Below are 21,552 nucleotides of genomic sequence, written 5' to 3' on the forward strand. Positions count from 1 at the left end.
TTTTTTTTTTTTTTTTTATAACACAGGGATATGCAAACAAGCTCATAATAATAATCAAGCCAACCAAAAAATAGTAACGCTGTGCATAACACAAGCGTGACGCAGTTTGGTTTCGTAACACAATTTCGTTGCAGTCAAACGCTATCCTTCGCATATAAAGAAGTTTCACCTCTGAAAGCAAAAACTTTATCGCATTAGCCTGAAAGAGCACTTACCCACACATCTACAAGATAGCATTAAACATTTATTTCTTGTTGTTGTACTACTTTGAAGTTGCCACAAATTGTCCCGCCCACAAATCCGCTTACCAAGCTGTCCTATCATTTTAAAATCCCAATTGGCCTATTCTTTGTTATAAAATTAAGTGCAGCATTCAACCCTTCAGAAATCCTCTTCGAAAATCATCCTGCACTCGGCTACACGAGTGCCTTTCACACAAAAAAGTTTAATTACGCCTTAGCTCACCTTTATCACCTTTTATTTGTAAGTATGTATTTCGACAACTCACCAACGCCATTAATCTCCTACTTCCGCACATCCTTCCACTACACAATATCGCTCTCCCTTACGTACGCACACACACACATACATACATAGCTCTCATAAACTCTCGTGAACTAATTATTTTTGTCTGTCTTATCTTTTCGTCACCGATCCTGTAGTGGTGAAATAATCACGAAAGCCAAGTACTTGGAGGAGGAGGCGGCTAAGCGGCGCGCCAATAAAGACAACGCCAACAACAACAACATCAATATTAACAACAACAGCGAGAATGACAATGACGACGAGGATGCGAAGAATTTCAGCTCGGACGAGGAGTCCCGTGAGGATGATGTCTTCTATGAGAACAACAACACAGCCGGCGATAAGGACGACGAAGAGGATGAAGAGTGAGTCAAAAGCATGAAATAATGAAATTACTGGATATTATCTCTAAATGACTGGGCCTGGTTTGTGGCATCAAAAATGTTTGATTTTTCACATTTCATTAATTAACGGTAATTTCAAATGCACGAACGAGCGCCCGCTGGCTGAACAGTGGGTTGTTTGGTTGATTTCATGCAGCAGACGGTTTGGGGCGCCTGAAAGCATGCTACGAATTTGATATGGTTAAAAATGTGTGTGTGTATGTGCGAATGGCTGACACGTGGCTGTCGCACATGCTCCGATGTGTGTTTGAAAACGTTGTAGTTTGTTGTTTTCGTGTGCCCAATATGTGCACATGTGTGCGTGTGAATGTAAATATGACCGTATGTGTCACCGCACGCATCACTCCACGTCCGATTTCATTAAAGAGTCTGTATGCTTTTTGAAGCTTGTTTACAAAAGCGTGTGTGGTCGGGTGAGGGTGCGTGTGGGTTTGTCTTTAAAAGTGCCGTGGTGTGGTCTGTTTGTTTATTTGTCCGGTTTTCAGTCCTTTTTGTTGTTTCACAGTGTACAGCCCTGTGATGTGCTCTCTGCCATTGAGTCGCAAAGATTAAAGAATTTTCAAAATAGGTCACTTACGATACAACCCTGTCGCAGAGCTTGTAGTATAGGACAAACAAAACAAGGAAAGAAGAAAGATTTCCAAACCGTTTACAATTGCTGGTGGTTGGCGATTTAAATGTCATTTTGTTGAATGGGGGAAGCAAAAAAACAGCTTAATTCGCCTCATGAAAACAGTGACTTTTCGTTTGATATAATTTTTCCTTGAAGAAAAGTAATTATTGGCAAGTATGATTCTACGTTGGATTTTAAGCCTAACGTTGGCCGATGCCACCATGACTTCGATGACTGTCAACACTAACGCGGAAACCAAGTCGCGAGTGTGATAACTGTTTATCTGATGACAGGAGATATTTCGTCTTGAGCTCGTTTACAATCGCACCCATTTGCTTCGCTGTTTTGTCTAACCTGGAGAAAGCAGAACTAACGGCGCAGTTGTTGAGGTCAATGATATCAATAACATCGGCATAAGCCAGCTATATATATATAATAGATGATGGAGCTTACTCTATTTAGTTCTACAGCTCGAATTATTTTCTCCAGGAGTAGATTGAAGAAGTCGAAGGAAAGGGAGTCGCCTTGTCTGAAATCACGTTTGGTATAGAACGGCTCGGAGAGGTCCTTTCCGATTTCGACGGAGCTTTTGGTATTGCTCAACGTCAGTTTACATAGCCGTATTAGTTTTGCGGAGATACCAAATTCAAACATCGCGGCATAAAGGCAGCTCCTCTTCGTGCTGTCGAAAGCAGCATTGAAATCGACGAAGAGGTGGTGTGTGTCGATTCTCCTTTGACGGGTCTTTTCCAACGTTCGGCACATCGTGAATATCTGGTAAGTTGTTGATTTGCCAAGCCTAAAGCCACACTGATAAGATCCAATCAGTTTGTTGATGGAGGCTTTTTCTACGGTTGTTGGCGCAGATTGTTTGGTCTCTCTTTTTGTGGATTGGGCACACACAAATTCCAATCGTCGACCATATTCTACAAAGAAGCTGATGCATATTCCTTGTCAGTTCTTCGCCTCCGTGTTTGAATAGCTAGACCGGCAATCCGTCGGCCCCACCGCTTTGATGTTCCACAGACGAGTAATTGCTAATCGAAGTTTTTCATGGTCGATCAATGAAACATCTGCTCCATCGTTGTTGTTGTTGTTGTAACGGCAGAATTCTGCCGAGTTGACAGTCCTTGGCCGGATAAAAATCCGGGTCCGTTCCGGTTTTCGTAGACCCGACTGTCGTGGGAACGGTGCTCCATCGTCACCGAGTATGCTCTGGGTATCAGTTACCAGATCACCTCAGGGGGTTCTACAAGAATATGATCCGGTATTCGAGCATTATCCCTGACGGCCAGCTTGACAATCTCCTCGTACTCACGCATTTCGGTCACTCTCTTTTTCTGTCTGCAAATGCGTTTCGCTTCCCGCTTCAACTCTCGATGTTTATTCTATCCCGCACGAGTTGTGGTCGATTGTAACGTTCCGAGGTAGACAGTCTGTTTTCTCACCGCTTCAACAAACCACTCCTCAAATGTAGCAACTGTTCTCTAAAGGTAATACGACATAATAATTAAACGCAAAGTATTAAATTATTCATCGATATCTCTTTTGTCATCTTCAAAGTAATCCCCACCAGATGTAAAGCACTTTTGCTAACGTTTTTTTCAATTCTCGAAACACTTTTCATAAGCACTTTTTGGAATGGCCTCCTTCAGCGAATTATGTTTGATCTCATCTATCGACTGAAAACGGGTTCCACGGCGCGCCAATTTTAGATTGGGGAACAATAAAAAATTCACAGCAAGCCAAACCAATGTTATTTGCCTTATTTTTGGTTTTGAATTTGGTCACAATCGTATACTTTTTACAGATTTCGACGTAAAATGCGCCAAGTCATTCCATACGTTAGTCCGTGTTACTTCGAGCGTCTTGAGCACGACAGACTGTAAAGTAAAATACACAAGTTCTTATGGACACAGTTATTTTGACAGCTACAGGACTACACGACTGCAGGCCACAGTTGTCGCTCTCGCTAACTTCAGTATATTTTTATATTTGCCAACGACAGTAGGACGACAGTAGAATTGACAGTAGAGAGATGAAGTAAAGTGGTGATGCCACTAGTATGTGAAATGTAAAATTATTCAAAGCTCTACCAAACCTGACATTATTTTACAAATAATAGCATAAAAAAGCTCTATTATATTATTTGTAATAACAAAAGACAATTTAAAACAAATAAATTTACCTATTTACTTATTTTTTGCATAAAAAATTTCACTTTGAACAAAATATTAAAATTTCATTGAAGTGCAGGGTATTAGTATGGCCACAACGAAATTGTGTACATGCAAAATGGACAACTTCGTTGTTTTCTGTACATACCGACCGTTGTTATGTTGCTGCCCTCTCACAAACGTTCATGTAGTAGGATTCATAACGTCGTTTTCAGTTCACTGTCGTGCAGTGTCGCGCATTGTGTTCAGCACATCACTTGGATTGCAAGATTTCTAGTCACCCTTATCATTTATATATATTATATAACCCTATGTCTATCTGGCTTAGTTTTAGGTGTTACGTACAGCCGTTAGGTGAACACAACTATTATACTCTGTAGCAACTGGTTGGAAGAGTATAAAAAGTCTTATCATTTCTTGTCTACAGTAGTTTAAGCATACTCTTCAGATACGCTTTAAAATATCGATAAAAAGAGCGAATATTTTTTAAAACATATGCACATAAATATTCTATATACGCCGACTCATTAATAGCTGACCGCCTGCATATGCAACTAAATGCAAATAATAGTTTACAATGAAGTAAAGCACATGGCATTTTAAATGAAATATAACGGTTGCCAATACACAAACCTACCACATGTATGTATGTATGTACATATGTATGAGTTCCCACAAGTATGCGTATAAAAAGCGCAATTACTTTTCGCTTAACACGCACGTGCAATTGTAAAAATGTAAGTATGTACGTGTGTAGGTATATTGACACAGCATTTTTTGTATAAAAAAAAAACGTAAGTGTGTATTTTATTGCCAGTTGGCGCTTTATTTTTACTTACAGTTTTAAGTTTAATATTAAAGTTGGCGGCATATAAAAAATGTATATTTATATACATATTCATGTAGTCTCCCTGTATTGACAATAAGCACCATGTCCACTGCAAATACCTGCAATGCCGTCATCCTCCCAAAGGCACGTCATTAACAACAACGTCATCGCATTGTTTCGACATTTTTCCTCCACTTCGGCATCAATGCCAGCGCAACAATAACAATAAAATGAGGCAGCCATGGCAGCAATCGACATAAAATTGCCATACAAATGCTTTTGCGATAGCTATGTAGCATATTAGGGATGTTCTTAACTCGACACTCGATATTTGAGCATACATAGTTAAGCATTTTTCTTTAAAAGAACTTTGGCACGTAGGTTTTTGATAAAATAAATCTTGAACCTTGGGTATTCAAACAATTCAAGTTATTTGATTTGAATAGAAATGTGGGAAATAATATAAATTTTGGCCCAAATACAGTCTTTGCTTCGAGCAAGTTCCCAGTTCTGGTACCGGAAAAGAATACTTTGTTCGTGACGTGATGTAGTCGTGCTATTAGACGGAAGCTTTCGAAGGCATTATAAAGTGAATTTCGCTAAAATTACCAGAATACAATACCAACTAGCAGCATAGTTTACAGAAGCGGTCTTTACTCCGATATTATTTATGATGTTTGCATGAACATTTCCAAAAAGTAAATATACGAAACTTTGAATTGTGTTAACGAACTTTCATATGAAGCTAAAGGTGGCGGCCCGCGCTTGATTATGAAAATTATTGAAAATTATCTTTTTCAAAAGCCGATACTTTCATAAAGTGTTTACACATCAGTGATTCAGGATGTTAATGATAGGCAGGAAATGTTGAGAGGTGCTGGCGAGAGGTTAAAGTTTATCGTAATTTAAAGTAGTATATAATGTAATCTAAAGAGGTATATTTTAGAGGAAAATATGCTAGAACTTTCTGAATACAGATTTATTTTTTATTAATTAGATGGATGAAATATTAGCTCTTCACTCAGAAAAAATAATAGCATTAAACGTAGTCGCTTCTCACCTTTTCTGATGAAAAAACAAAAAAAACAAAAACACACAGACTTCAAATTTAATGAGGAATATTTATTATCATTCGAAAAGCATTCTTTGGCATTTATTTTTTGACGATTATCTCCTTCAAATGTTGGCCTTGGCTACGTCTCAAATGGTCCATCCATTAAGTCCAATTTTGGATGACTCGTTCTAGCATTTCGACTGGTAACTGGCGAATGATGCGCGTGATATTTTGCTCCAAGGCCTGAATCGAAGCGCGATTTTCGGATAGACTTTGTACTTTACATATCCCCACAAGAAAAAGTTTAACGATGAGATATCTCACGATCTTGGTGGCCAATTGACCGGCCCAAAATGTTAAGTTATCTGCTCATCGAAGTGTTCTCTCAATAAATCCATTGATTCTGCGATGTGTGAGAAGTGGTGCCGTCTTCGACTTAATGTCGTTGAGATCACCAACCTCAATTTCAGGCATCAAACAATCGGATATCATGGCAATATGTTTCAACCCGCCCACAACCCACAACAAACCGAAACAATGCTGCACAAAAATAACATGACAGCTTGACACGACTCATGGGTGATCTGGCTATTGAAAAAAGTACTTCCAGAGAGGGAGAGAGAAAGAGAAAGAGAGAGAGAGAGAGAGAGAGAGAGAGATTTGAAAGACTACTTACCGGAGCTATTATATATGCAAGAAAACTTGTTTTGAAAAATGCCGTTGAGTTTATAGTCCCTGAACAGATATAAATATGGTTCTGGTCCGATAAAGTTATTATAAATTGCCTTGGAAACATCAAAGTAATATTTTCTAAATATCGGTATACAACTTCAAAAATATATCAATGAGGATAACTTGCAAACTAAGTAAGTGCCACTGTTTGGTCGTTTACCTAAGGAAACCCACACCTTGAAATAGGTATATTTAAACTATCCTGTATACAAAGCTTATTAACAACAAAATGATGTTGAACCCATACTCTAAAAATCGGTTGTGTGCCGTCTTGGTGTTCATCACCTTCAAAATTATTTTTACTTCTATAAAATAAGCTGACTTACTTCTGCTGGTAGTAAGTAGCTTACTATACATCTTCTCTATAGATGACTACCTCGATTTATTTTGTTAGGAAAGATACAGATCAAATAAATAGTTGCCAATACAATGAAGGACGAGGCTAATGGGCTTTCGCTGTATTTATGTAACAGTTTACGGTTTTAAAATTCGCCTAAAAGCATTGAATATTTGTTTCAGGCGTGTAAGTTTGTTTATGGGCCGAGAGGTGTATATTCTGTACAGGCTTGTTTGCTTGTTTGCGTGTTTACTTTTGTTAATTTTGTCTTCCTTTTAGGAAAAAATAAACAAGCGTAGCATTCATTGTTTTGCAATATATGCCAGTAAGCATGAACATACATATGTGATATGTGTCTATGTATATTTAGTGTATATTGCTGCCACACGCTCTCTCGAACCTTATCGTCTGACCTAAACCCAAATAGCGAACTAACACGCGATTACAATGCTGACTTCTTGTGCTACAGTTTGCGGTTCCTGCTGTCACGTCAATAACAACAACAAAACAAAAACAAGTAAGGAAGGGCTAAATTCGAGTGTGTGAAATGTTTTCAGACTCTTGCAACTTGCAAGGATTAAAGCCAGGGTACCTTTAAATACATAAGACTTGTTTTTCATATGTGTCTACGACGAATTTTCACCACAATTTATTCATTCTAAACACAAACGTTATAAGATTGACAAACCTTCTCAATTCTTTATTTCTGTAAAGGTACTTGTACATTCGATACCATTATATATGGAACTAGATTTCTTTTGCATGGTCACCACGGGCACGCTTGCAGAAGTCCAGACGTTGAACCCAAGCGATGGTTTTCAATCATAAATCGGCAATTTTACGTTCAATATTCGTACAAAGTTCATCAGTCGTCGCTGGATTGTTGGCATAGCGGTAGCGATTCCAATTCACAGCAATGTGCCGGTCTTGATCATCACGGGAGAAGTACGGCCCAATAACGCCGCCGGCCTAGAAACATCACCAAATAGTATTTTTTTCGAAATGCAATGCTGACTCATGGAGTACGTGTGAATTACTGCCTGATCACTAGCGCATATTTTGTTTATTGAGAAATAAGCCTCACCGAAAAATCATCTTCATTTCAATGAGAATCCGGATAATTTTCAAGTTGTTGTTCAGCCCGGTTCACGAACATACGACGATTCTGGTGGTCAAGCGGTTTCACTTCTTGCGTCAGTTTGATCTTGTAAGGATGTAAGTCCAGATCTTTTCGCAAAATTTGCCACAACAACATCACAGAGATTCCCAACGCTTGAGAACGACATGTGAGAGACTTCCACTTCTTTGTCTCATTGGCACGGAAACATTTTGTTCTGTGCCTGTGGATTAAAATTTTTCTACTAGACGCCCAATTGTTCATCTGACAGCACGATTATGACGGTTATAAATTTGACATAACGCTCTTAAAGTTAATGCCACTCACTCCAAATTTCGGTAGTAAATTTTAATAATTTAGACTCGTTGTTGAGGTTCAAAAGTTCGATATCTAGGAGGCTTGCTGAGATATACGAACCTTTTTCGACCATTTTTAGACGTTAGCTGTTCTTCCTTGAGAGCACTGTTCCTTCCAATGTAAAATGAAAAAGTCAGATGCAATTTGTAAATGAGTTATATGGGCAGAAGGCATAGTTTTAGACCGATTATACTCAATTTCACACCGCAAGATACAAACGGGCTTAAAATTTGGTTAAAATTGCTGGATTCAATCCTGAGATATGGGATTGCACCTAAAGGTTGTCAAAATTTTACATTCATTTCCATCTAGCTCTTACATATAATTTGATTGTAAAATCGTATGCTTCTGGTGTATTTTTTGTATTATTTAAGTATGACCAGTAAATAAATTTACAAACAGGCTAGGAAACTAATGGAAATGGTTATTTGGGGCTTCATACCTTTATTTAATGCATTATCACTCTTTTAGTAGTTTTCCGCATAACCGTTACCGCGAAAAGCGGACTTGATTATGATTTTGCTATGTAATTAAACCTATTAGAATCTACCTTTTACCAAACTGGTATTTTGTTGGCTTTACATTAGTACAATTATGTCCATCCACCATACAAAACTCCCAAAAGTTCCAAGGAACACGTGTACTAAGTTTCAACGACATATGATCTTTATTTTTAATAAAGTTACAGCTTACTCGGACAGACGGATGGACATAGAGTCTTTCGGAACTCAAATGCGTTGCTCAATCTGATCATTTATATATGTATATGTATATATACACCATATCTAACTCGATTAAATGTAGGTATTACAAAAAAAATCGATAAATGCATACAAGTATAAACCAATATGCATATAGTATATGTATGTATGTGTACATATAACCACCAGATATAAGTGCGGTGAAATATGAAAACTGAGGCGTATTAAAATTTATCGAAAACAAAATTTTATATTCTCCTCTTGTTTTCATTCGCCCTTCGCCCATCCTTTGCTATTCGCACGTCCTTTCGGCATTTAAGCGCTTTTATTGAGTTCAATTTTCGTAAGTGTGCTTTGCGAAAAATTTATGGCTCATCACCGCAGCGAGTCGGTTTGAGTTCTTTTACTTTTTTATTGCTTTTAGTGTTGTTGTTATTTATTTTGCTACTTCTTTAACTGTTTTCGGCGCGCTTTCGTAACCAACAAACCGGCAAAGTGTGTTAAGGACAAACCGAAACGATTGCACACTTAATTCCACGAACGGAAGTCGAGCGATTTTCAACTAAATTATCCTTGAAATGAGTTTATATGGCATTATTATTTTTGTTGTTTTAGTTATTCTTTCCCTCTCGTAAGAAAACTCGATAAAAAAAAACGAATGTAAAAAGTTTTATTTCTGTTATAATCGAGTAAGTGGCGCTTAAGAAGCGACCTAACGACACACTAACTTTTATATAGACTTTCACACACATAAGAACACGCACACATGTATCGGTACCCACATATCCAAACATAGCCAACGGCCAAACATGTGAGCTCTACACTTTTTACTTAAATATATTATAAGTTTGGCTTTATTGGACAAACAAATTAACTGCAGGCGGTAGGAACACTTACGGCAGCATTTCACCGCAAGCGTTCTAAAAGTGTTCTTATAATAATTTATGGTTTTTAAAGTTTGCGAATTAAATTACGCACTAGTTGATAGCCGCTAATAAAGCTTTAGTAATGATAATAACAGTAATTGGCTCTGATTTAATTGCTTGAGTGTAGAGTAATGCTGCGGCACTAATAATTCTATAAAATAAAGGATTTATGCACTCAATGCTAACAACTCAAGAAAAAGAATTTGCAGTTGTCTACTAAGGTGTCTTTAGACCATAAAAAAATTCTATGCTACATATTTTCCGACGCGCCACAATTAATTTATTCTCATCAAACACATAAAAAATGTTGCCCACAATTAGGAGCGTAATTAAGTATTACATTTAGCAAATGTAATTAAAATTGTAAAATAGTTTACACACTATAAAAGTTTGTAATAATTGGAAAAGTTTTCACTCGATGCAGTGTATGGATGCCACATGAGTTATGGCAAAAAAAAAATTCAATATGCGGTATTTCCACCCACCAAGGGTTGCTAAATTGCAATAAAATTGGTGCATTACTGATGGAGATGCTTCTTCTTCTTCATTGACGTAGACAGCACCAACGCGTTATAGCCGAGTTTTCAACAGCGTGCCAGTCTGTCCTTCCTTTCGCTGCTCGGCGCCAATAGAAGCTTCCAAGCGAAGCCAGGTCCTCCTCCACCTGGTCTTTTCAGCGGAATGGAGGTCTCCTCTTCCTCTGCTTTGGCCGGCGGTTACTACGTTTCATACTTTCAGAGCTGGATTATTTCGTTTGACCCAGCCAGCGTAGCCGTTGTCTTTTAATTCGCTGAACTATGTCAATGTCGCCATATATCTCATACAGTTCGTCGTTCCATCGAATGTGATATTCGCCGTGGCCAATTCGTAAAGGACTATAAATCTTTTGTTTGATGACGGGAGAGATTTCGTCTTGCTCTCGTTCACTACCAGACCCATTTTTTTGCACTTACGCCAGTAGCTGTACACTCTTATAGAAAATGGTACCTAAATAAGTTCTACATCTCTATTTCCTCCAGAAATAGGTTGAAGAAGTCACACGAAAGGGTGTCGCCTTGCGTGAAACCTTGTTTGGTAACGAACGGCTCGGGGAGGTCCTTATCTATCCTGATTTAGCTTTTGGTGTTGCTCAACGTCAATTTCCACGGCTTTGCGTGGGTACCAAGTTTAAACATCGAGTCATACTCACCACACTGCGTCCTTCAAGAGTATGCTCTGATCTTGAAACCTTTCATCAGCCGCCGCATTTTTCGTAGAATTTTCGATCATTACTTCTGTCGGCCAACTACACCATCTCTTCATACTCACGTATTTCGACCGCTCGCAGCCGCACTTCTGCTGAACAGACGCTACAATTACATTTTATCGAATTCTTAAACCAAATATGTAGGCCCCACACGGGTTGGCTTCCACATCTTACAAAAGAGTTATTCACGTTTCCAGGGTGCGCGTAGAAGACTGTAACTGCTTACCCAAAAGTAGGACTATATCTCATTACAACCCCGATATGTATCATAAAAAATTATTTTTTGTTTTTGGTCCCATACCAGTTGGAATTCAGTTACTAGATACAGGAGGAGTAGTCAGCTTTTAGGATGCCTGCGCTTGAAGCGAATTTCAACAGACTCTTTGGCCTCACTATTACTCTTCTAGTGTATCATAGCGTGGAGACCTCAGATGCTTACATCGTCTAGCCAATGAGCGACAAATGCACTAGACTTTGAAACTGTACACTCGTTTATAATATTTTTCAAACAATGACTAATAGGAATGTGAAGTTTTGTCAAAAATATGTTACGAGTTGCCTTGTATACGAAATGTATTTACTTTGCTTTATGAGCACTTCACTCGTTGATATCAACGATCCCCTGTAAATATTAGAACTGTCACACTTGTCACCCGCATTCGTCCGTCCGCATCACATTTTTGGGCTGGTGACATTTTTCGCGATGAAAGTGAAGACTACGAGCATGCACTCGTGCACACAGCGAATACAAAATAAGCAAACAAACAAACAAAGAGAAATTCGTAATGCAGCAACACTTCAAACAAAACCAACAAACACAATGGCGAAACAAAGGATAATCAGAGAGAAAGTGAATAGCACCGAAAGGCAAACAAATGAGTGTGCCAAAGAATTCACAGCCGCAGTAATAACAACATTCTTCATGTTTATGTGTGGGTGTGTGTGTGAGTGAGTGTGCGTCTGTGTGATTCGGACACGAGGGCAAGTGCGAATGACGCAAGTGCTGAACCACAAAAGTTGTAAACATTTCAAATGCTCGCAACAAAGTTGATAAGTGTGGGCAGTTATGCATGTGTGTGTGTAAGTGTGGCTGTGTCTGTGTGTACTCAACAATTTGAGCTTCTGTGAAGTGAACTATGCTTTGCTCTGGTGTGGCTGGTAAACTGTAGCTTTTAAACTATTCACGAATAGTATTTCCGTTGCGTTTTGACATGACGAAAATAAAAGTGAAAGCGAAATTGAAAAGGAAACCATGAAATTTATATGGAAATCCACATGCATGAAAATTAATACACTATAACATGTGCACCGTTATTTCAAGTGCATAATCACACACACAAACATTATTATGAAAAAGAGAAATTATTTTATAAATATTTAGTGAACGTTTCGAAGTATGTGCCATGTATTTACAAGTATTTTTAATACGAATTTTTTGTTGAATTATTAGGATTAAAATAAACGACAATCTATGTTTTTCCACTCAGTGAGGTCAACATTTTAATATATGTTAATTTTGAGAAGTAATACTTTCAGAAGTGATTTTAAAGCGCTAAAACTTGTGTGGCTATGGCGTATGAGTGACAGTCCATTATCTCATTTAGCTTGCGTTGAAACAGTTGCATAATCGATCCACAGCACACATACATATTTAATTTGATGAAAGCATTTTAAAGCAATGATTTTTCATTTTCAAACTGGTCGAAACTGTTCTCAAAAGTATTTTCTATTTCAAATAGAAATATTTATCTTTCCCACATTCTTCTTCTTCTTTACTGGCGCAGACGCGCTTACGCGATTATAGCTGAAGATTCCAAGTATAGCCAGGTCCTCCTTTGTCTGGTCTTTCCCACGGCGTTGAAGTCTTCTTCTTCATCTGCATATCTCGGTGGTTACTGTGTCGAATACTCTCAGAGCTGTATCGATCATGTCCTAGCCAGCGTAGTCTGTGTCTCTAAATTCGCAGAACGCTGTCAATGGCGTCGTATACCTCGTTCAACTCGTCGTTCCTTCGACTGCGGTATTAGCTGTTGTCAATGCGCTAAGAATCATAAATCTTCCGCAGAACATTTCACCTTCTCTTGTGATGCCGATTCATCAGATGTCGTCATCCTCCAGCCTCTGCTCCATAGAGTAGGACGGGGATGATGAGTAACTTTTAGACTTTGGTCTTTGTTTGTCGAGAGAGAACTTTATTTCTCAATTGCCTGCTCAGTCCGAAGTAGCACCTGTTGGACAGAATTATTCTGCGTTGGATTGCGAGACTGACGTTGTTATTGATGTGAATGCTGGTTCCAAGATAGACGAAATTATCTACGACTTCGAAGTTAAGCTATTCAACAGTGACATGGGAGCCAAGTCGCGAATGCGATGACTGTTTGTTTGATGGCAGGGATATTTCGTCTTGCACTTGTTCATAACCAGACCCGTACATCTCGTTTCCTTATCCAGTCTAGAGAAAGCAGAATTAGCGGCGCGATTGTTGATACCAATAACATCCATATTATCAGCGTGCGCCCGAAGTAGAATATTGTACCTTCTCTATTTTGCTCTGCAGCTTTTCCCCTGCAATTGGTGAAGGATGTGTAGAAGTACATGCAAGTGAGATTTCGTGCTGTTGAAGGCGGCTTTTAAATCCACGTAGAGGTGGTGTGTGTCGATCTTCCTTTCACGAGTCTTCTCCAAGATTTAGTGTACGGGGAAAATGTGGTCGATAGTAGATCGTACGACGCACAACCTCGATAGTCGATTAAGATAAAGTGTTATATACATTTATGCAGAGAGTCGCTTGTTTAAAGACCGACGCCCGCTCGGCGCGGCACCTCTAGTGAACAGGCGCTGCAATTAGACTTCAAGGAACCCTTAAATCGAATAAGTCGGAGTGGCTCCATTAAAGCTTTCTTTCATCCACACACTCCGCACGGGATGTCTACCGCATCCTACACAAGGCTTCCTCGCGTTTCCAGGGTGCATGGCGAGTATACTAACGAAGTAATTGGGTATAGTTCTACCCAAGCATAAACATTACACCTCAAATCCCTATCATTTTTATCACATATTTAATAGGCGTATTACTAAAGGTATTTCACTAAGTTTATCTAGCAATTATAGCTCGAATAGCACATTTTCTGAAAAGTAATAAGAAGCACTTTATATTCCTGTAAAAGCAAAGTTTCATTTTTCCATTTTGTAACCAATAAACAAAGCACAAAAAGGCAGCGGAGGCAGCGGAGGCACAAACTGTTAACACTGATTCTGCACACAAAACAAATGTTCCGCTGTAACTTATTTGGAGCAAATTTTAATTTTCTTTTCTGACTTTTTTATTTCCTTTTTTGGCTTTTTGTAATCTCAGTTATCTTTCGCATAGTTTACAGAAGTTTTTACCGCTCCCAAATCAAAACTGCGGCGAATGCTCGAACTCGATGTCAACACGGTGTGTGCCGTTATCACAAATTGTGTTATTGAGCGCAGAATTGAAGCTTTTGTTGTTTACCAAAGGCTTATCCTTTGTTCGGCGAACATACCTCCCACCCACAGTTCCTAAACGCCATTTGTTTGCTCACGCTGTTTGTTGTTGCTAACGGGCGTTCACACATTTTCGCATAACAAATAGAAAACACCAAAATTCAATAATGGAAATTCGATATTACTCTCCCATAACTTTTTCATTTATTTATTGGTTTAGTGCTGTGCAGGAATTTTCGTTAGATTTTGTTCTAAACACCCCATACTGGTGCACTGGAACGTATCGTCTATATGTAGAGATTTCGTTTTTTTTTTTGTTTTTTGCTTTCCATTTGACTGCTCCGCGTGCTGGCACCCTTCCTAGTGGTGGCGTTGAATACCCAATACCTTCAAGTATTATCACTCAAAGTTTTTCTTGATTTTTGACAGTTGACAGCTTTGCTTTCGTCACTTCCTTTCTCTCCATGTTCAAGTGCTCCTCCTTCGCATTGGATATCACTCTCACACCCTCACTTCGCTGGCATTTCCGTTAAATTTACCTATAACATTTTCGTAGTCATTCTTTCACTGTCCATGTTTATGCTTTGATAAGTGTGTGTGTTGTTGTGTGAAAGTTAATTTGTTGTTGCTGTCAGCTGTCAACTGTCAACTGCTTGAACTTGAGTTTCATGTATTCCAACTTATTACCAAATCTTCCATAATATGAAAATTTTATGCATATTGATTTTGGTTACATTCATTTTGATATTCGAACCCTCAATCACGGAGTAGGATTATATCAGCTGAAAGGCTGTTTACGAAAGCACAGCAATTGGTTGACAGCTTGCTAAATATTTGAAATCCTCATCTTTTTGCGACGATTGCAAATCCTCCATTTATTCAGCGAATTGAACATGTGTCCTCTTTAAACTTAAGTAAGTTTCGGATATCAGTTCTTATCCCTGCTTACCCTGCAATTTGATTTCTTCTGTACTACGTACAGACTTTTGTATAGGCTTTTCGAAATCGCTATGTCAAAACAAGAAATTAACGTAAACGTATTTGTCATATTTTCTTCTCTTCCTCAAAACTAACATTGAGTAAGTATGGAAATGTGCAATTTTCCAACATTTAATAAGTGTTATCATAAAGTTAATATTACGGTCTTCTTGTCCTGTCAAAACAATCCCAAATCCATTCAACGAATTTTAACAATATTTAACATATCTTTATCGTAACCCAGACTAGATTATAATGTTTGGCGTAGACAACGGGTCAGGTCCTTCTCCAACTGGTCTTTCCAGCGGAGTGGAGGTCTTCCCCTGCTTCCCACCGCGGGTACCGCGTCGAATACTTCCAGAGCTAAGTTGTTATCGACCGACATGACCTAGCCAGTTTAGCCGCTGTCTCTTAATTTGCTGAACTATGTCAATGATGTCGTCTATCTCGTACAGCTCATCGTTCCATCGACTGAGATTTTTGCCGTGCCAATGCGCAAATGACTACAAGGTGCGTCCAAAGCGCCCCTGGTGGCGCCATCTATATGTCGACTGGCGCATTAGAATCTTCTATCTTTATCGATTATTCAGTGAGACTTTTCTGAAATTTCATGGATTGGAAATGGAGTTTCTACATTTTAAGTGTCAGTATGTTTGTGTTATCGGTGCGAAAATGAGCTTCGAACAAAGAGCCAAAATTAAATTTTGTTTTGAAATTGGTGAAACTACCGAAACGTTTCAATTGATGAAACGACTTTATGGCGATGATTGCCTATGGCGTAGCAGAGTGCACGAGTGGTTGCAAAGTTTTCAAAGTGGTCGTGAGGACATAAATGACGATCAACATGTGGGAAAATCATAATCCGTGATCACCGGAAATTCCATCGAAACAGTGCGTGCACTCATCAAAAATCAGACGAAGTCATCATTGAAATTCATTAAAATGGAATTGAACATCCCCAAAATATAGATTTATGGCATTTTGATCGAAGATTTGGGCTTACGAAAGGTGTGTGCACGGTTTGTTCCGCAAAAAATGACTGACGACCCGAAATTGCTCAGAATCCAATATTTGAAGGACTATTGTCACATTTTAACCGGGGGAGTAGCCTCGAATTCACCTGATATGGTTCCGCGCGACTTCTTCCTTTGTGGAAAAAGCATTTGCCTATGAAAGGAAGGAGCATTTGCCTATGCAGACGAAGAAGCCATTCAAAAGGCTTGCAGCGGCATACTGGCGGCCATACTGGTCAACGAGCTTAAACACTCTTGCACGACATGCTTTTGAACCGTCCAAAAAGCTGTATTGAAGCAGAAAGAGACTAGTTTGAATAAAATGAATTTATTTTGCCGAAAAACCATTTTTTCTGTTTTTTTAAAGTCCTGTTTACTTTGGAACGCACCTTGAGTTTTGTTTTTGTTCGTCGAGAGAGCACTTTACTTGTCAATTGCCAATTTGATCCGAGGTATCACTGGTTGCCAAGAGATTTCGAGGCTGACGTTGTTATTGGTGTTGATGCTGGTACCAAGATGGGTGCCTAGTCGCATGTGCGGCGAATGTTTATCTGATGACAGTCTTGCCCTTGTTCACCACCAGACTCATTTGCTTTGCTTCCTTGTCCAGTCTGGAGAAAGCAGATCAAACGGCTCGGGTGTTGAGGCCGATGATATCCATACACTCTTATAGAAGATTGTACCTTCTCTATTTAGTTCTACAGCTCGAACTATTTTCTCCAGAAGCAGGTTGAAGAAATCGCACGATAGGGAGTCGCCTTGTCTGAAACCTCGTTTGGTATCGAACGGCTCGGAGAGGTCCTTCCCGATTCTGACGGAGCTTTTGGTGTTGCTCAACGTCAGTTTACACAGCCGTATTAGTTTTGTGGAGATACCAAATTCAGACATCGCGGCATATAGGTAGCTCCTTTTCGTGCTGTCGCAAGCAGCTTTGAAATCGATGAAGAGGTCGTGAGTGTCGATTCTCCTTTCACGGATATTTTCCAAGATTTGGCGCATGGTGAATATCTGGTCGGTTGTTGATTTTGCAGGTCTGAAGCCACACTGAGAAGGTCCAATCAGTTTGTTGAAGGTGGGCTTTAATCTTTCACACAATACGCTCAATAGAACCTTATATGCAATGTTGAGRAGGCTTATCCCACGGTAGATGGCGCAGATTGTGGGGTCTCCTTTTTTAATGATTGGGCATAGCACACTTAAGTTCCAATCGTTGGGCATGCTTTCGTCCGACCATATTTTCCAAAGAAGTTGATGCATGCTCCTTATCAGTTCTTCGCCGCCGTGTTTGAATAGCTAGACCGGCAATTCATCGGCCCCACCGCTTTGTTGTGCTTCAGGCGGGTAATTGCTATTCGAAATTCCTCATGCTCGGGCAGTAGAACGTCTGCTTCATCGTCATTGATTGGGAAATCGGGTTCACCTTCTCCTGGCGTTATATTTTCGCTGCCATTCAACCGGCTGAAGAAGTGTTCTCTCCATAATTTTAGTATGCTCTGGGCATCAGTCACTAGATAACCTATGGATGTTCTACAAGAGTATGCTCCGGTATTGAAACCTTCTGTTAATGAGGCATTTTTTTGTAACATTATTCTAACTGTATATAATGCCCTAAAAGAATCGAATTTTTTTCGAAACATTGGCCTAATCATTAACTTTAAATTTTCACAAGACCATCTTGAATATATTTCTTAGATACTGATGAAAGACATAAGATTTTGCTAATAGTTTCTAATCGATCATTACTTGTATATAAGTAAAAGTTATTATGACAGTGGATAATAAAAGATGTTCCATTTTGAGTTTTCTTACTTTTTTAAAGCAAGAGCGCAGAAAATTCTTTGGCATTTATTTCTTGAAGGTAATCTCTTTCAAACGTTCGCCGTGGCTACGTCTCAAATGGTCCGGGCGTTGAGTCCAATTTTTAGTGACGCGATCGAGCATTTCGACTGGCTATTGGGTAACACAATTCCTAATTTCAGCGAGATTGCCCGAATAGACTTTAGACTTTACATATACCCACAGAAAAAAGTCTAACGGAGCGATATCACACGATCTTGACGGTAAATCGACCGACCCACCGGAGTGCTTATAAATCCATTGTTTAATGCAATGTTTGGGAAACGGCACATTCTTGTTGAAACTAAATGTCGCCGATCTCACGATCTTCAGTTTCAGCAATCAAATAGTCGGTTATCATGGCGCGATAACGGTCTCGATTGACGGTTGCGTTCTTATCGACATCATTTTTGCAAAAATATGAACCGATGATGGAAGCTCTTGAATCTCTTCAGGTTGTTTTTCGTTCCGTATGTGACCATTTTGCTTATTTACGTAGCCATTGAGACAGAAATGGCAGAACAAAATTTGGCCCAAAAACGTTGGATCTTCTTCGAACTTTGCAAGAACCCGAATTTCCGTATTAAAGTTGAACGATTTGTTGACGTTGTTCAGGCGTACGTTTTTCCATGATGAAATGCCAAACAATGCTGAACAAAAGCAATTTGACAGCTTGACACGATTGACGCGTAATATACCGAAGAATGACTGTTGAGAAAAGTACATCTACTTGGATCACCCTTAATAATTTTTATACTCTCGCAACAAAGTTGCTAAAGAGAGTATTATAGTTTTGTTCACATAACGGTTGTTTGTAAGTCCTAAAACTAAAAGAGTCAGATATAGNATTTCACTTGAATCTCTCTAATCTTTACTGTATCCAAAACATAAATAGCTGTTTTGGGAACTCTAACTTCAGCAGGTGCATTTTTATATTCTCGCAACAAAGTTGCTAAAGAGAGTATTATAGTTTTGTTCACATAACGGTTGTTTGTAAGTCCTAAAACTAAAAGAGTCAGATATAGAGTTATGTATACCAAAATGATCAGGGTGACGAGTAGAGTTGAGATCCGGATATCCGTCTGTCCGTCTATCCATCTGTCCATCCGTCCGTGCAAGCTGTAACTTGAGTAAAAATTGAGATATCATGATGAAACTTGGCTTCATAAGAAGGTTAATTTCGAAGATGGGCAAAATCGGCCCACTAYCACGCCCACAAAATGGCGAAAACCGAAAACTTATAAAATGTCATAACTAAGCCATAAATAAACATATTAAAGTGAAATTTGGCACTAAGGACACTAAGGGAGTGTCATATTTGGACGTAATTTTTTTGGAAAAGTGGGCGTGGCCCCGCCCCCTACTAAGTTTTTTGTACATATCTCGGAAACTACTGTAGCTATGTAAACCAAACTCTATACAGTCGTTTCCTTCAGGCATTTTCATATACAGTTTAAGAACGGAAGACAGACACGCCCACCTCCCATACAATATGTTATGTTGAAAATCACTAAAAGTGCGTAACCGACTAACGAAAAACGTCATAAACACTAAATTTTACGGAAGAAATGGCAGAAGGAAGCTGAACGCAGGCTTTTTCAAAAAATTTAAAATGGGACGTCGCCCACTTATGGACCAAAAACCATATCTCAGGAAGTACTCGACCGATTTCAATGAAATTCGGTACATAATATTTCTTTAACACCCTGATGACATGTACCAAATATGGGTGAAGTCGGTTCACAACCACGCCTTCTTCCAATATAACGATATTTTGAATTCCATCTGATGCCTTCTCTGTATAATTTATCCATTAGGAACCAATGATGATAGCGGAATAAAACTTTACACTAATACGGTATTTGATGCGAGAGTATAAAATGTTCGGCGACACCCGAACTTAGCCCCTCCTTACTTGTTTATTTTCTTTTAGTATTTCAGATAGTTTCATCCAAGTAAATCTTCTTAATCGCCAGAAAACTTTTTCTCGGAGGTATTCCTGGAGATCGGCTAGGGAATCAAGGAATCCAGAATTTTTAAAAATGAATCAACGACTATTAAAGTGCACTAAATTTTCCATTAGTTTTATGTAGTTATTGAATAATTTAGTTAACATTTTTTTTAATAATTTTTTTTCTCACAATGGGATATAGTATCTTAAAGAATGTGACTAAATCATAAAAAAAGAGTCTGTTGAAGAAAAATTAACTATTAAACATCATATTCTTGTATGGTACGAATGTATATATGTAAACAATCATGTGACTATAACTGCAATACAAAATAAGTATTTGTCCACACAAGAATAACAAAACGAAATATACACTAACTGTAAATATATGTGTGTATGTGTACAAATAAGAGTATGTTAGTATTTGTGTATGAGTGTGAGAATATTTAAAATACTCGCATACTGGCAGCTGACTTCTGCCAACTCTGCCTGTCAGCCAACCAGCCAGTGAGACCAGACCAGCCAACGGACTATAATTTGCATAAGAAATTAATTTTCCACTACTTCACTCACTCACATCCATACACAAACACACTTATGTATGCGCCACAGCAATTTGCCGCACTCAACTTGCAACTGTTCAATAACGTTAGCCCCTCTCCGCCATACTTCTCTCTTCTTTATCTACTTTCATGCTACCGCTTGGCTGACTGTTGCGTGCCGGCTATGTGCTACTGTGCGGCCACCGAATGCGCCGTTGCATCCTTGCTGTCATCCATCCACTACCAATTTCTGCTATTGCAACAATGCCTTGGACCACCACTCGCCTGTCCGCCTGCGCGTCTCTGGCTGACGCGTGCTTCGTCCAGCAATTGCAAGCCCTGCCCGGTGGCAAAGCCGACTTTCTTATGCGGCGCCGACAACCGTACCTACTCATCGCTATGCAGATTGGATTACCACAACTGCATACATTCCACAACCATAAGAATAGCGTGCAAGGGATTCTGTCCATGCAAGGGTAAGTACAGCTTCCACTATAGTACAGCAGATAACCATTATTCTTGATATACATATGTATAAAATAAAAATGAAGTGTGTTCATAAAACCAAAAAAAAAAAACTAACTTCGTTCGAACCAAAGCCATAATACCCTTCACAAATAGAAAGTCCTCCTCACCAGAACCATTTTGATTGTTCAGTTTATAGGCTTTAGTAGTGAGATATCACCGGTTCCGACAAATCACCACCTTCTTAGAATCAGATTGATATCTCAAAAGCTGAGAGACTA

General features: G+C 39.0%; 1 protein-coding gene across 6 annotated transcripts in view; it reads left to right on the forward strand.

Moving 5' to 3' along the window:
* The window catches only part of LOC108975532 (proteoglycan Cow), a 183,957-nt gene that overhangs the window by 132,450 nt on the left and 29,955 nt on the right, over positions 1-21,552 (forward strand). For all 6 annotated transcript variants that reach the window (XR_001993877.1, XM_018944074.1, XM_018944077.1 and 3 more), the window contains exons 5-6: positions 663-890; positions 21,134-21,282. Coding sequence is in view for 5 of the 6 variants with exons in the window: in XM_018944074.1 (XP_018799619.1) it covers positions 663-890; positions 21,134-21,282 (377 nt within the window). In the remaining variant the exon portion in view is untranslated. The remainder of the gene's footprint in view (positions 1-662; positions 891-21,133; positions 21,283-21,552) is intronic.

The sequence above is a fragment of the Bactrocera latifrons genome, unplaced genomic scaffold (assembly GCF_001853355.1).
Source record: "Bactrocera latifrons isolate USDA-ARS-PBARC rearing strain unplaced genomic scaffold, ASM185335v1 scaffold_66, whole genome shotgun sequence".
Classification (NCBI taxonomy): Eukaryota; Metazoa; Arthropoda; class Insecta; order Diptera; family Tephritidae; genus Bactrocera; species Bactrocera latifrons.